This window comes from Cyanistes caeruleus, chromosome 7 (genome assembly GCF_971803275.1).
Source record: "Cyanistes caeruleus chromosome 7, bCyaCae1.hap1.1, whole genome shotgun sequence".
Classification (NCBI taxonomy): domain Eukaryota; kingdom Metazoa; phylum Chordata; class Aves; order Passeriformes; family Paridae; genus Cyanistes; species Cyanistes caeruleus.
Genome location: NC_141707.1, coordinates 21,574,614 through 21,592,132, shown reverse-complemented (window position 1 = coordinate 21,592,132; position 17,519 = coordinate 21,574,614). Strand labels below are relative to the sequence as shown.

The 17,519-nt window shown below is 36.4% G+C and overlaps 1 protein-coding gene and 1 long non-coding RNA gene across 4 annotated transcripts in view; one reads left to right on the top strand and one right to left on the bottom strand.

Moving 5' to 3' along the window:
• Positions 1–5,557: 5,557 nt before the first annotated feature.
• The window catches only part of METTL8 (methyltransferase 8, tRNA N3-cytidine), a 40,719-nt gene continuing 28,757 nt past the window's right edge, over positions 5,558–17,519 (bottom strand). Inside the window, exons 12-15 of one of the 3 annotated variants that reach the window (XR_015289004.1) lie at positions 16,045–16,169; positions 12,004–13,441; positions 11,618–11,672; positions 5,558–5,648 (exon numbers count right to left, since the gene is read on the bottom strand). Coding sequence is in view for 1 of the 3 variants with exons in the window: in XM_086896882.1 (XP_086753008.1) it covers positions 16,060–16,169 (110 nt within the window). In the remaining 2 variants the exon portion in view is untranslated. Of the gene's footprint in view, positions 5,649–11,617; positions 11,673–12,003; positions 13,442–14,837; positions 16,170–17,519 lie in introns of those variants that run through there. The other 2 variants (XM_086896882.1, XR_015289003.1) reach the window with 2 other exon arrangements.
• LOC111932094 (uncharacterized) lies at positions 8,266–17,420 on the top strand. The gene is made up of 2 exons (XR_015289010.1): positions 8,266–8,322; positions 12,498–17,420. It is a non-coding gene; the product is annotated as an uncharacterized LOC111932094 (long non-coding RNA).

The window sequence follows — 17,519 nt, the reverse complement described above, 5'->3', positions numbered from 1 at the left end:
CATTATTTCTTCCAATACAATTCTATTGTCAAAAACATACCTTTTATAACCATTAAGAAGTCAAATTGAGATTTTGAATTCTTTTAAAATAACCGGGGTACCAAAAAAAATATGATGTTAATTCTTAATGTCATTATTTAAAGCGAAGTAATACCAATGATTTTCATCAAGAAAGAGAAGTGATATGTGAAATACAGAAAAACAACTCACAGAAAAACTGTGAATGAAGCTCTGTCAGCACCTCAGGGATATGATGGTATTATAAACATAAACTGCACAAGAGCTTTTCTCCGTACTTAAGGTGCTGCCATCAGAAACCTGTGTTTACCCACAGCAGCTTTAGGTATCACTGTTACCGATACTTAGATAATATCAAGCTATGCACATGCACAGATGCACTGAGTGTCAAGCTATAGTTACAGTTGATCTGATGACACTTCCATCCCAAGTACTCATACAATCCCAGTTAAAGAAATCAACACACCAGTTATGTTGAAATCTTCATGACTACTATTAAATTTTTAGATTACTTCCAAGAGTTAATTTTTAAAAATACATGTTTCTTTTTCCATTTTTTGTAACTGCCAAGAAGGTCTCTTCCATTTTTCTAAGCATGAAAAAAAATCTGCTCCAGAACAACATTTTGAATTATTTATTTTAAATTACTTGCCTAAAACTCTAAACCAGTTATGTTTTCAGAGCAAGCTTGTAGTTTACAAAATGTACATAGCATAAGAAGGTTTTCAGTTGTTTTAAACTCACCAATCAAGAAAAGAATCCAGCTCCTACTACTGGCCTGCAATGGGATGAAAGGAAACGAGTCAGTAAACCACAGACATCTGGTTCAAAATATGGGACGTGTGGCCAAAGGCTTTAGCAGGTTCTGTATTACTAAGATCCCCATCAGCCTTTACAAAATATGTGAATTATTAGAACTACACTAAATGGTAATTGATCCAAGAATAATGTAATTCTTTCCCATTTCTGTAGACAGGTGTGTTTAATTCTCTGTGTGTTTCCCAGGCTCTGATAGGTGAAAAAGAACTGTAGAAGAATTCACTAAAGTAGCAAGACAAGAAAGCAAAATGCCATTGCTTCACGTGCTGTATAACATTCATAAGGCAACTGAGGAGATTAGCTTTAATTTCCAATCTTAACACACAATTGCATGCTGGGTTTTTACAATGCAAAAATGTGAGCTGGAGGATATTGCAGGAATACTGATACACCAATGACTTCTCCATTTTCTGGATTAGATTTTTGATTGCCCTGCATGCCAAAATGTAGGGTTTTCTCCCCCTTCCCAACTTGGTTTAAAGCACAAAGAAAAGAGATTAACTACATAATGTAAGAATTAGCATAACTGTTCAGGTAATACTAAGAAGAAAGTACTATAGTTGTGCCTGTAAAAGTAAGTTCTTATGCATGCAAAAAATCAAATGTATACAGCTGTGCAGTTTCTACCTACAAAGTAGAAGTCTGTGCTTATAAATAAATGTTTTTGTGCCTGCAATGCATGTAGAATTGCTTCTTTTTAAACCAGCTTGAAGTGAAATTGAGTTTTAGGCCTTCCCATTTTTCCACCAATATGGTATAATACTGCATATAGAATGAATGGCATCATAAGGGAATTTTTTTGTATCCCATCTCATTTTTTTACCAAATTGTATTCCTAGACTGTTCCCAGCAGCTGTTCATCTAATGCATCAGCAAGAACCATATTCAACAAGATTATACTGCCTTTATTTGTCCCCTTCAGAGAAGCAGTGGAAGAGCAGAAAAGTAAGAGAGGTAAAAATGCAATAAGTGAGCCTATAGGAAAACACAAAATTCCCAGAGTCCTGCAACTCAGTTAAACCTTAGCTATGAGCAAAAGACCACAAACTGCCCTTTGATGTGTTAACTGAAATTAAGCTTTCCACACAGTCTCATTTTCTTCTCAGCACAAGAGACACTAGCTATTCTTGAGAAAGAAAAAAATTAAATGTCTGTCATATAGTTTTTCCTTGCTTACTTCAAGAGCAAAGGGTTAAGACAGGAATTGAAAAAGCATCCAAGAGATTAAATAAACAAAAATGCTTATGTACATGTATATGTGCATGATAATAAGACAGTTCCTATGTATCTTTCCTTCTCCCCTTGCTGCAACACAGACAAAACACAGCTTCAAGCTTGCTAGGCCTCCTCCCTTTCTCTTCTGCAACAGCTTTCAATAGGCACAATGCTTATTTAGTACTACAAGAAATAGGGATTTTGCAGTTCAAATGAACCACATGTTCTGCGATGTAATCAACGGCTAAATTTAAAAAAAAAAGAAAAGGTAATAAGTTAAGGACTGAAACTGCAAACAAACCCAGAAAGGAATAGATGTTAAACATGCCACAATATGTAGAGATTACATTAACTCTTACCTGCATCTTATCAAAGAAGCTCGAAGATCAAACCAGACACATTTGTCTCTTGCTTGTAATTTGCTGTATGGCAGTCCAGCAGCATTGCACACAAGTATTAACAATCACAAAAAATACAGATGGGAAAGAATTCTGCATGTCCTTCAGCCAATGCAGGATTTTTCATTTTGTATTTTTCTTTTCATGGTTCAGTATCAAGCACTGGAGATTTTTAGTGGATCTGCAGCCCAGTAGCTCTCAATACACTGGAGTATTCTTCATTATGGTCTAGCTTTGCTGATTTTTCTAGAAGGCAGAGATTTTTTTTGCTACACTCTCTCATTAGCCTTCTAATTCTCCAGTAAGTACTAAGGGGGTTGGGTTCATAATTCTTGCCAATTTTAGTAGGAAGCAGTTACTGTCCCCTAATAATAAATATTTATATTTGCAAAGTTGTTTTTTCTGTTATGTTACATCTTGACCCATAGCTGTTCGTTTCACAAACAATCCATATTTGTTGCATATTCGTAAAAGTCAGTATCAGTATGCAGATACTGTAGCATATTTTGAGGATGTCCTGTTGCTGTCTGCATTGCTGTGCAATTTATATCCTCCATTATGCCCTTATTTTGAGATATATTTCTCGTCTATGTTATATTTCAATCCCCCTTTTTCAGATTGTCCCCTATTTGTTGGCTCTGTGCTGGTAATGAAGTGGCTCTAACTGAATGCTTTCAGTCTTGTCAGACAGATGTATGCCAGGATGAATCTAGTGTCATAGCTCATATATTAGAGAAAAAAAAATCAAAACTGCATCATCTGCAGCATTGATTAAGGGACAGCTTGAATCCCTAAGGCATTTCAGAGCATACTGCTAAAGATATTCCCTGTCAAAATAGGAAAATTTAATCTATTGCACAGAGAATAAAAATCCAAGTTCTGGACATATTCAGCACACAGCCTGAAACACACTAGCATGAAATGAGGCAATGAAGTGGTCTCGCTGTGCCAAGCTGAGTATCTCAGGATGTTGACATCTAATACCACAATGCAGAACTTCGCCCAGTCTTGAGTAAAACTTCCAGTACTTTCAGACAGTAAAAGGATAAATAATTATTTTTCACTTTATTTTTTGGAAATGACTCAATTAAATCCTTTTCTTGACTTCTCAAGTTCCCTCTACCAAGTACACACTTCAAGTGTTTTCCCATTTGCGATCAAGAAACTTCAAGCTTCTCAGGGAGGATCATTGCAAAGAAATTCTGGAGGCATCTTTAGTATGAGTCTTGTTTTCTTTTTTACAGTGACAGAAAAATTGCCTAGCACAGACTACAGCCACTGCTGAGCCTAAAGCTACAAGGCACCCCTTGGTCTGAGAGTCAGCTGATCTAAGGTGTACAAAAAAAAATACAGGCAGGTATAAACTGAAGGATGTCTCAGAGCCCCCTTTATTTGGAAGAGGCTATTACACAATGCACTGAAACACCCATAATGGTTCTATTCCTGCGTATATGTATAAGCTCAGCAGAAGGTGATCTCCACTGCTCTGGCAGGAGGCACTCAGACACTATTCAGAGAAAGAGTGAGTGTTCCCATGTCATTAATCAAGCTGGTAACTAACATTAATACACTGATTGACAGGATGCTCCCAGCAGCTATTATTGGCTATGGATGTCATTCAATGTTATCCTTTTCCCATCATGTTGCCTTCATGATGTGCTGGCAGAGGCTGCATTTTATACATCAGCTTTCCTAGAAAAGCCCAACTGCACCATTGGAGTAAAACTATGATCATCCTGAAGTCAGGAGCAAATCTGTCATTAGAATCACATAGGCCTTTAGGATCACAAATGCCAACTATTAACCTAGCATGAGAAACAGGGCTAGAATTTCACAGTAGGAGTTACTAATCCTTTATTTCTTTTCTTTCTCTCTCAGGAAAACTTATTTTCACTTTTGAAAAATCTTTTATAAGATGCAATACTGACACATAAAAAAGGATGTCTATCAGACTTGACCACTAAAAGACAATGCATCTCATCTTCTACCTTCCAAAGACAGATTCACCATTCACATTCATCTGTCACAGAAACAACAGTGAAACTAATGCCTATCTCAGATGAAGGGATTCAGTCAATGTTTAAGGGTCTAGGGAGGCAAAGAAGACATGGTCTGCTATCAGATTACTTGTCATGCATGTGCTTAATGAACCTTATACACCTCAGAAAGAGCCAAAATTCCAAGGTAATTTCATTAACAAGAAAACTTAACCTTAAACCACTAAAATCAGTCCTAAGACTCATACAGACAACTTTGTACACAATTTGTATTTTTTTCAACAGAAAGTCCCACCCAATTTTCCTATCAGACAATTCCACTTCGGGTAGTAAGGGTAAGTGCCTAATAACACACAGAGTTCTTTTAGCTGCTTGCACGCTAACAACCAGTACAATTGTGCCTAGCTTTTTATTTCAAATGGAGACTACCTGCTTCCCATCATAATGGTCCTTCATTAGAGGACCTATTCCATCATGATTTATATGATACCTACGCAAGTTCCCAACGGGAGTTGTACTTTGAATAATAAAGGTAACTTCTTTGTTCCATACAGATTTTGTGCCAGTTCTATCTGCTTTTCACTTATTCTAGTCACTATTTTGATCTTCTTTTTGATGACAGTACCACAGTACACTCATAAATTCATATGCCAAGTTATTAAAAAGTTTTTAAAAATCCAAAGAAGTTATGAAGTATGCTGTAAAACTTGTTCCAAATTTGAGTTTTTAGATTCTCGTGTATGAAGGATAATCCATGGCCCATTGCACACACTCATTTATTTACAACAACATTTAGAGAGAAACAAAATTGCAGCAAAATATTTCTGCACATTAGTTTCTTTTTTCCATTCTATTTTTAGTGTATTTCTATATTGATTCCTGACCACACCTCAGGCATGCACAAAGCAATACAATTGCTATCTCTGTAGTTCTATGATTCTATGTCAAGCTAGGAAGAAGCAAGTCAACTTGCTTTGTTTTGGAGTTTTCATTTTGGTTTACACCCACATGCACACAAATATGGATACTTATGTTCCTTATCTGTAGTTTCTGAGACAGTGCTGAGCTGTTTCCAAAGAAAACACTGTCATGATCAAGCTTTGCTCTTACCGCAGAAAGATCCTTAGGTCTAGATGACCTATGTTTTATTTCGGAGCTTTAGTAGATCTCTTAAGTACTTCACATCTCATCCTTGGAGTGCCTAGAGAAAATAGAGCAGAATAGTGATACTGAATTTATTTTTCTTTGAATAGGTAGAGCAAAGAACAATTACAAAGAGCAAAGACAGATGAGCTGTATCCTCCATCTCTGAGAATACACAGCATTCTTCTGTCTTAACTGCTAGTCTTTAGTGCCAAACTTACTGCTGTGCATGTTACCTTATCCCCCTCACTAACCCAACCATGAGCAAGCAACGACTTAATGAGTGAGGTGAGATGATTATTCACCAGGGTGGGACAGCTTCTTATATAGGTTCATAACCAATTACAGTTTAGCAGCTGTACTGAACTCAAGGATTGCAGCCATCTTATGGCTTTTTTTGTTCATGGGACATGTACAAAATACCCAGGTTGTCTGAGAAGCCTTTGTTTATATATGAATTTAGCCAACCTTTATTATGGTGGTCATCTTATCCATGGCTCTTGTTATTTAATCCTGACATTTAGCAATAGTAAACTGTTTACTGGATAGTTTCTTGTCATGGGATTCAACAAAATGAAAGCAAAGATGACACAGGAATTTTTTGGGGAAAAGCTATGATTCCTCTTGTATAGAAGCTTTCACTTTTCAGTACTGTCATTACAAACTCTAGCCCTTCTACTGTTACGTGGTAAAGGGTAAGAGTAGCCCTTTTGACAAGGAATGCTGCAGAGGAGTGGAAGAAAAAATTCCATCTGGGGACATAAGGTGCCAATAACTGAGGCTAATGCACATTCAGAATAACTCAGAGCATCCCAAACTCCAGCTGAAACAGTAATTGCACTGTTATTGCTAAGATCCCCTAAAGACAGTGTGAGTGCAGAGTCCACAAAGACATCAGCTTTTTCCAGCTTTTCAGGATGAGAACCAATCTATCACCCTGCCCTAATACAAACAAGTACTTACTGCTAAGAATAAACTCAAAAACTCTACTTACCATCTGACGTGTCTAATGCTGAGTATATTAAATAGAATACGAAATATTATTCCCTATTACTGATTTGGGTACTTTTCCACAAAGCACTTCCTGAGTGGAATTCAGAAATTAGATTCCTGTCTGTTTTCAGTATGATTTTGCCTTTGCATAAAAATCACAAACAAATTCCAAAATTACAAGTTTTAAGCACCTTGTTAAATACTATCTTGTCCACAAAGACTGTACAAGATACCTGGGAGATCTACACACAAAGACTGAAACAGAAGGAGACTGAAATAGGTATATTATTAAGAAGTCCCACATACAAAGCAAGATTTCTCTTATTCTTCTAATACTGTATTTTGTGTAACCCCCAAGGCATAACTTCTTATAACCACTGTCTCCAGGAAGAATTTACTGCCAATATATACTGTACATTAAAGGAACAAAATTACCTCTGTCCACATTCACATCAACCCCACAGCTCCTTAAGACAATCATTTTCAAAATATCTTTGTTCAGTAAAATAAGCATTGTTTGAAATTTCTTGATGGCAGACTAGTAGAATCAAAATGAAGGCTCACCACTCAATGCACTTGCCTTCTTTTTAATTTCTCACAGGAATTAGAAGTCTATTCAGTTTTTCCTCCTTTAGCACCACACTCTGCCTTTGTAGATTACTGAAACATGAGTTTGTGAATGCTGTTTCAAGTAGAAGGATGTTCCTATGTATAGGAATGATGTTAATTCCTGCCACTTTGAACATCCAAGTGAGATTGTTGTTAAAGCTGCTTCCAAAGGACCAAGAAAATTTGTGCCATTCAGTTTGATGACTTTCTTCACCTCTATTAGACTAAACATAAATGTAATAAAGCCAAGACAGATTCCAAAGGTTAGTCTTTCATTTAGGCAAGATACTGGAGATGCAAAACCTGTGTAGCATTTACAGGAATCTAGCATGGATTCAATAAACCAATTGAACATGTAAGGAACATCCTTTCTAAATGCAAATTATTCAGGCATAATTTGAGTTCCTTAAAGGTTACTCTTCAGTACCTTCTCCCTGTCTAATAAATGAGAATGCAGAATAGCTTAGCTTCTTTTTTCAAAATTCTTCATATTGAGTCATTCTGCTGCTTCTGTTATGGGCCTTTTCTGTACTGAGCAGATACAGGCTCTGGACTGCTTCTTTTCTGTGACTACTGAACAGAACATTCCATGTTATTATTTTATTAAAGCATTTATTATAAAAACTCGAAAACTAATTTTAAAAGCAGGTCTGACAACACAGCAATGTACAGATATACTTAAACTGCAGCATTTTTTGTTTCCTTTGCATTTTGCCAAAATAGTCTACATATTCCTACCTGGAAGCATAAAAATATCAAGAATGTCCCAGAAAATACAGTCCAACAAATATTGATATTACACTCATCAAAGTATCAGCAGATCCCTGAAAAGATGTGCACAGTAGTCCTAGATCTGACTATGAAATTTATTTATGATGAGATCTTGTCTTAAATTAAGGCTTTGGCAAAACTTTTACTTGATTCCTGAGGGTCAGAACAATATTTGTCATATGAAATTTGAGACAGGGTCATCCTAGGAATCACATGAAAGAAAACATGTCATATTATACTCTGAGTGTCATAATAGAGGTGTTCTCAGAGAGGAACTTTATTTGTGCATAATAATAGTCGCTGACCAGTCAGCTGCTGTGGGCCCTTTGTGGCAAGGCACATTCACCAGAGAAATCCAGGTATATTTTATATCCCAAACTTGTGTTTTTTCATGGGAATTTAATTTTACCATAAGTCATGTGGCAGCATTGTCAGAATTTGCAGGGATAAGTGAAACTGGAAAAAGAAGCACTAGCAGTTTTGTGAACACAGTAAATATTTTGCTTTTTTTTTTCTCACATGAAGTTCAACAAGACATACTAACTGGTCACATAATGTTAAGACTTTAAGCTGGAAATGTGGCTATATTTCAGACAATCAGTAATTCATTCCATATCTCTGTCTCATCTCATCTGTATTCTATATTTTTTCAATTGTATCAAGGCCTCACCATTATATATTAATGGTAGAACACATGAAATAACTAGTATTTAGTTATAACTAGTATTTGGAATGTTGTAGGTAGAAAACAGACAACAGTAAAAGGCTCCATTAAGAAAAAGAGATATATCATGGTTTTCAGTCTGTGCAAAGACAGCACCCAAAATAAAGATAATTATAATAGAAACTAGTAATAAAGTCCCAAATGAATACCTTCAGCATACCATGCATAATTGAAAAAAGGATTCAGTCTTCTCCAAAGAGCATTAGGAAATGGGCTGGATAATAAACATTTACTGATTTTTCTACGAGTAGAATAAACCAGGACTTTCTTGTTTTCTTTATATCTACTACAGCCAGTAGAAATACACTTGTAGGTCACATATCAGGCATTTCTCTTCTGGAGCCCAGAGACCTTGACTCCACCTACATGCTGCTGAGAAACTCCATGAGACTAACACACAAGATGTTAATGGCTAGGGCCAGACCTTGTAGCACAGGTGTCAGAAGATTCCTCTGCCCTAGTTCAGTCAAAAAAAGATTCTTCTCATCAGGCTGCTATAATATTTTCAAGAAACACCTTTGTTTTGTAAAATTATCTTAGTCTTACACCAGCTGGAAGGAAACTGATAAAATTCAAGTATTTTGAAGATTTAATGAGTTCCTATTTTGTTGTGGCTTTATAGCTCACATATGGCCAACTAACTTTTAAAACCTCAAACTTTGCCTGTTTAAAGTTCTCACAGAAAATGAGGGCACAGTCTCATTTTGAAGCTCACATCTTATAGTAAGGTAACGGCTGTTTCTTTGACTGATGAATCAGCTGCACATGAACTGCCACTATACAAAAGCACTGCATGTTGGATGCAATGGCCAGAGTTTTGTCACTTAACATAGCTACAGGATTTTTACATCCTGCTAAAGAGTTCCATTCCCAGCTATTTCACCTACAAAAAATAGCTCTTGAAACATACTGTGTATACTCAGGATGAAAGTTTGACAAAAAGTTTAAATTAAAAAATTATTTTTCCTCAAAACAGTCTTTCCTCTGCTGCCATCCACTTACTAGCTATTGTTTCCTTAATTCAGAGTTACAAGGAGTTCTGCCCACTTGGACTGTAAGTGATCTAAATAATGAAGTATGTGCTTCACTCAAAGCAGAGCCAGGCACTGAAACGCCCCTGGGCCATACCTGGCCTGCCAGAACAGTACCCATGGGACCTCACAGCTTGTTCAAGGACTTTCTTTCCTGGAAGACCTTGGTAGCTGGATGGGGAAATAGCACCTGTGCTGCACATGCTCTGCAGCAGCAGACTTGAGCAGAGAGAGCCAGGGGTGAGTCAATGGCTGAGGTCTGCCCTGCCAGAAGCATGATGCTGCTGCTGGTAACGAACGCACTTAGCCAAACTGACATTATTGCAAACCTGGCAGGATTTCTCCCTCCCTGCCCCACATTTTCATGTGGCAAAGCACTCAGCAAGCACCTCTTCAGCTAGGATCTATGCAGAAGGCACAGAATGCTGTCAAAATAAAACACTGAACCACCAATTGCTTTATTAAGAATGAGCTCCTACTGCACAATACTGAATTATACAAATTTATCTAAAGTGAAAGTGAAAATGCCTGTTTTAATTCTGTTTCTGTCACAGCCTTTTGAATGTCAAAGGTCCTACTGCAGCAATGTTTTCAAAGAAACCAAGTGTGCAGAACTTCATCAGAAATAAAAAAAACCCATACCAATCTATTTACTGAATGTTAGTATAGTTTACCAGTTGCAAAGGTGATGTTAGTATAAATCTTCAATAATATTATTATCAAACTGACAACTTCCAGGCAGACTCCCACAAACTCCTTATTCCCTGAATACAATAGCTAAAACACAATTGAAGAGTCAAAATTCACTCCTTCTAAGGCTTATTCTAGATTTCCTTCCTTAATTTTGGTTGCTCTTATGTTCTCCCCCCAAAGTCTACTTTTTCCACCTCTTCTGCATATAGCAGAGATACACAAAATACCATGAGAGGGTTCTGATGTTTATCAAAGACTAAACTTGTTGCTCTTCTATATTTCTTGTAATAATTTTTAATTAATTTTTTTGTCATAGAAACCATAGTTCTTCAGGAGGGCATGCCATGCGAGCACAGATTTGGTTTTGATATAACCCTATTAAGAATGAAATCATTCATGTCACCAACACTGCATATGAGTGTCCATTGTTAGCAGATTAGGGCTTTAAATGTTCACCTCTATATTTAGAAACCAAAAACCAAATGGCCAGCTTTCCTGATGACTCAGCATCCATACTGACTGCAGAAGAATGTGGATCCCCAGCAGGCCCCTTGCATAAAAGTGCTTAAAAAGTCCAAACGTGATAGTTATGGCTTGTATACTTTTCCAGATTAAGAACAGAAATATCTTTATTGATTTTTCTTTTACTACTCATTCCATACAACCATTTGTTTAAAGAAAAACTTCTAAGATAATAACCTTTCCCTCTTACCTTCTGTAAAATGCCTATTTAAAGAATTTCTTTTTCCTCATGCCAGGACCTTTCTTTACTTGGATGCCAGCCAATTTCCATTTCTCTACCTCTCAGTCTGCTAATGTTCTCATTTTATTTTTATACATACATATAATCATATGTACATGTATGTATATATATATATCATGTAAGCCTGTTAGGCTTATCTTTGGCAAGAATAGTTTTGCTGTGGTTTTGCTTTGTTTTGTTTTTAAAAGAGGGAGTAGTGAAACTCTCAGAAAGATAGAAAAGGTTGCTCTAGGCTACCCTGGGGAAAGTTTGCACGTTCATTACTGATCTCACCAAACAAGCTGGGCATGAAAACCAAGAGGCCTGAAATTGTCATTGTTCATGTAGCTACACATAGATACACATGCATGTTTATGCTCAACTTTTTATTTATTCACTTTATGAATACAACCAGGAATACTTATGTAATGTATACTTAAAATATCTAAGTAATACTTACTTACACTGCACTTGAGAGTCTCCAAAAGCTTTATTAAGATAGATCAGAAGGTAGTGTAGCTGGAAATAAGAATATAAAAATTATATAAAGTATGACAAGCATGCATATAGCATACCTCTACTAAAAAAAATGCTGGTACCACACCAGATAAGACTGCTGTAGTCTTGATCTCATATAAGAAAGGAAAGTCCACCAGAAAAAACACTTAGCTAATATTTGCCTGCATTACCTTCAGCTATCTGTGACTTCCAAAGAGTATCATGTTTGCTTTCTTTTTTAATCTGATTGACTAATTTAGAAAAAGGAGAATGAAGAATTGGAAAAAAATGGAAGCCCCAAGCATAAGTTTAGATTATATTGTCTTATTGGTATTTCCTTAGAATCACATACCATTGTGTGAAGTCTTTTGGTAATGAAATAGCACAATGTCTGTGAAATGTAAAAACATAAGAAAACATAAATTGTCATTGTCACTTTCTGACAATGCATTAAAAAAGCCATTTTTTCCCTTATTGTGTTTGGGTTTTTTTCCTATCTTCACAACCTTTGTTATTTTGGACTTCAAAGGTCTTTTAAGTTGTAGAATAGACATGCTATCTCACAGGAACTTTCTCAAGTATTTGAGAGGAAAACAACAAATATGAACATGTCTTAAGGATTTTATTACAAATCATTTATCCTAATCAATCATACTTACCTGGTTGGTTATTAAGTTTCATAAAATTTATTACCCACTACAAGATTTTGTAGGACAAAAAATTCTGAATATCCTACACAAAAATATAAACACATATGTGAGCAAACAAAATTTCAGCCCTTAAACAGAGTAAGAGTAGCAAACAAAGTATTTTTGTACTTCAATGTTAGCAATTTTACCTTTACAGGTAGTATTAATATCATGGATTTACCCCAGCCAGCAACTGAGAACCACCAAGCTGCTCACTCACTTCACTCTGGTGGAGTGGGGGAGAGTCATGAGGGTAAAAGCAAGAGAAGTCATGGGTTGAAATAAGGACAGTTCAATGCGTAAAGCAGAAGCTGTGCATGCAAGCGAAGCTAAAGAATTAATTCATTCACCACCTCCCACGGGCCAGCAGGTGCTCAGCCATCTCCAGGACAGCCAGAGCTCCACCACACGCAATGGTGACTTGGGAAGACAAACACTGTGACTCCAAATGTCCCCCCCTCCCTCCTGTTTTCCCCAGATTTATATGCTGAGCATGACACTAGGTTTGTAACATCCCTTTAGTAAGCTGGTGCTGTGTCCCCTCCCATGTCCTTGTGCAACCCCAGCCTCAGCCTTCTCAGTGGTGATGCAGTACAAGAAGCAGAAAAGGTCTTGATACTGTGCAAGTGCAGCTCAACAATAGCAAAAACATCTGTACATAACCAAACTGGTTTTAGCACAAATCTAAAGCACCATAAATAGCACCGTACCAGCCACTGTGAACAAAATTTACTCAAACCAAAACCAAAGCAGGCACCATTAATTTGGATTCCAATTGTGAGCAACTAGTCAATATCTTGAAGAATCTCTATAGATTTTAAAAGTCTTCTGGACTTAAACTGACATAAATGACATTGGAAATTTGGATCAAGGATTCAAAGACTTTACTTTTCTTTCAGATTAAACCCTGAGGCCTTTTACTAACATTGTTTCTAAGTAAAATAAATATTTACTGTTTCTGATACTCTCCCCCTGGCAATTGATGCAAGAAGAAGAGTGTGATTTAGTAGCTTGTTAAATATCTTAAATGATATAATAATACTTGCGTGTTTTTAGACTGTGTACTGTGCAGCTTCCTTTTCCATCTGCTTTCTTTTGCTACTAAAATAAGTACACGTAAAAGAAAAAGAAATTAAACCCAAGGTTCTTGTTGATTGTATTGATTCATCATAAACTTAGGTAAAATAAAATGTAGACTTACTGTGAGGAATGTTTCCCTTTTCTTTCTTTGTATAAGCTAGCTCAGACTGTTTCTGATTTTAAAAACAGATCTTATTTCAGAATTTGGTAACTATAGCTGAAGATTTATTCAATTCACTAATATTCACTCTTGAATAAAGAGATGACATTTTTATCTAAAATAAGATAAGTACTGTGTTTGTTGTAATTTGTATGTCAGAGAAACCTATGGTCAATGACAATAGCTTTTTAATATCTTTTCTTAACACAAACGTCTCTAGCTGTTAGATCACAAAAATTCAAAAGGAATTAAATGAATGATTTTGAACAGCATTGTGTGTCATCTCTGGGTTTAGCTCAGCCCATGTATAGACAGGCTTAGCATTGTCATTGAGAACTGCACCCATTTATGCCAGGGTCATGCCAGCGTCTCTCTGTGAAATCACAGCTCCATGCTAAAGATGCAGCTTCTTGCTACTGTTATTTTCTTTTCATCTTAAGTAAATGCATGTTTAACTATGGGCTGCACTGATAGTTTGCAGGGATGGAGATTAAATCTGAAGTGAACAAGGAAGATTCAACTCTGCTCCACTTCAGAGTGAAAATTGTTTCTCTGAGGGATTGTCACCCACATGCAAACGCTAGAGTGCAAATCTCCTCCTTGAAATGCCTCACACTGCTTTTCACTTCTCCACCCACTACTCTTTCTCATGCTCTCACTGTTGAGACATGTAATCAATGTCATTGGAAGCTAAGCTGCCCGATTCCTCAGAACAACATCTGACTACTGTGCTTAGTAGGGAATGTAGCAAACAGAGCCATTTAAAATGGCAAAGCCTTTCCTAGTGTAAAATGAAAGACTAGTGGTAGGTTTGGATTCTCTAAGCCCATCTGCTAAATCCTATACTGCACAACAACCCTTTTATTCAAGTTCAAAGATGCACTCCTCCATTTAAAAAGGACTTGCTATATCAGAAGGAAATGTAGGCTAGAGTGTGCCTGATACTAAAGAAAGAAAAAATTAGTGCTGGCTTTGCAATGAAACCCTCCAAAACAGTCTCAACCAAGCATAATTAATCAATTGTAACTCTTACAGCAAATCAATTACCCTCATTCTTTGGCTTTTGGCTTGTCCACATGCCAGTTTACAGTCGGGAGTGACAGGCAAGTGTGGCAAGATGTCTCTCTCCTGCTCTCTCAGGAACTGTACTGAATTTGTCATTCCTTATAAAATACTAAGTGGTATATGATTGCTAAAGGACATGTTGTCATGCCAATTAGTATGTTCTCTGCTTTTCTATCTTTTTCCCCCTCTATCTTTTCTTAATTTGGTAACTAGACCATTTTGTATTCAGGCATATTCTTCAGCTCTTCTGTTGAACAATGTTAGGATCTCATAAAAGGTAATGAGAAAAGTTTTAGGATTTTTTTTTTTTTTTTAATTGGAAGCATTTAAAAATCTTGAACAGTAAATATGCAAAATTTCCCGTTCACACATATAAAAATGAAAATGGAAAAAGTCTAATACAACCAGTAACTCACCAATCTTTTAGCCTAGTGAACATTGTGATTCCTTATTTTCATAAGGCATGGTGATAATTGTATACAACAGTTTGTTGCCCAACTTGACCAATTTATCTTGCTTTTTGTGTCATGTAAGGTATAAATTAGATCTTCTAAATACTAAAACATAACATTATATGCCATTCTCACATTGTCTATCATTCAATTCCCAAAGCTGTCTTCATATAAAAATTCCTAGAGACATGAAAACACTCCACTATCTATTTTTACTGCATTTTTTTCTTCTCGCTGAACAGGACACACTATAGAGAAGACTATATATTGGATTTATGCAGTAGCTACAGAGCATTCTATTTTTATATCATACTCAAAAATTTTAACATTTTGGATGTTTTTATAACTAGCAGTATACATCAAGTCTGTTTTTCTAATGAACTTAAAATTTCATTTAGTATCAAAACACAAGAATTCCTAGATTATTCTTAATCTATTTATTTATTAATTGCATATGTCATCTGTGGGTTTTAGCCTTATTAAGTTAATTCACTTGCTTCCTTAATCTTTTGAGTTCCCTTCAAAATTGTAGTGATCATAACCAAATCAACAAAATATCCTATGGAAATGAAACTATCTTGTTGCTAACTCCTTTTTCACAGCAACAATTGACAAGATATCTTTAGCTAACATTAAGTATACAAAGCTTCAAAACATTATACTTCAAATAAGTGAAATTTTCAGCCTCTTGGATAAGTGCTTCTCTGCAACCATAAGTGTTTTAAAATAACAAAACATATTCCATTTCTAAATTGCTGTGATCCCAGATGAAGCCTTTTCTGCTATTTTTCTTTAAGTTTATACAAATTCATTTTAAGTTCTGTTGAACAGATGCAAGTATAACAGAAACTGATATTGGGAGGCTCTTCACAGTGATAATCTGCAGATATTGTCTTGATTTAAATGGGACATCATCAGAACACATGGAGTAAATTTAATTGTTCTACCTTGATTGCACACAATCAGGATACAGACACTTCTGTTATTCTCTGGTATTTGCTTCCCAGGAGGCTAGGAATGTAGCTTCTGTCACTATAGGGTTCTACTTGAAAGAAGATAAAAACATTGTTCCCTAAGGAGAAAGCAAAAGCAGGTGTATCACACACTTGCCTGCACAGTTAAAAACATGTGCATAGGACATACAAACTACAACAAATGAAACATTCCATCTTTTTAATATATTGAAATGCATTGTGCACATATGGATGAAAGAAAAAACCTGAAATATTCTGCTAAGATGTGAAAATACATTACCACTTGGGAGAATAAAACTTTGAAGATAGGTTCTTCTACCTGCAGTCCTTATACTGGTTGCTTTGCTTATCCAGATTTCACCCTATTTTTGTGATGAATGTCTCTTCCCTTTCTCTTCTCACCTCTACTATTTAATTTAATTTCATTCATTTCTAGGCCCAAGGTCCTCACCCTGCCACACTGTATCCTGTTAAAAATCTTCTCCATAAACTGTGCCCACAGTGTCCTGTTCCTAAGTTCTGCATCTCATTTTTCTTGGTCAGTCTATCCAAGCTTCCTCCTCACCCGAGTTCCCAGAGGAAACACTCAGTCCCTCTCTTGCCTGCCTTTGATCTGCATCTTCATCTTTCTCCCCTCTTGCATGTATGGCTTTTGCTTTCAAGTCAGGCAAATTCTCCTTTCAGTTGCTTGGTACTAGCAAAAGGTGAAGGATGGTCTCTCAACAGAGAAGTTTCCTTCTCAGCTCAAAGGCCAGTCAGGGCATGACCCATATACCAGGAGGCACAGGTAAAATGAAGAACCTCCTAAGATCCCATGGCAACCCATGTAGTTCTTATTGACCAGATATGAAGTGCAACTGCATATAGGAGACTTGTCCAAATTCTGGATGATTCTTAAGAGAAGGGGAACTGGCACATAACTGATGTAAAAAACCCCTCATGTGCAATCCCTGTTCCAAATATCTACATATACTAAAAGGCAAAGCGAACTGTATTATTAACAAAAGCAGTGTTTAATATTTTTGCAAAATGCACACGTTTTATTCCCAAGGTTGTTCAACCACACATTATGAAGATGCTCCATGGACAAGAAATGGGTCATATAAGACCATATCATAGACATCATACCCATATTCAAGGACAGGTTGGATGGGACTTCGAGCAACCTAGTCTAGTGGAAGGTGTCCCTGCCTGCAGCAGAGGGGTTTGGAACAAAATGATCTTTAAGGTTCCTTCCAACCCAAACCATTCTATGATTCTCTGACACTTGACTTAAAATTATTAAAAATACAGCCACCACCACTATATATAATTTAGCATCTATACGATTTTTAGCATTCACACAAAAAGGAAAAGCAATCTGTACAGAAGCAAAAAACTCCCTTTTTTCAATTCTAACAATAATTCAGCCAACTTTACTGCAAATGTTTGTGTATATAGCTCCTAGG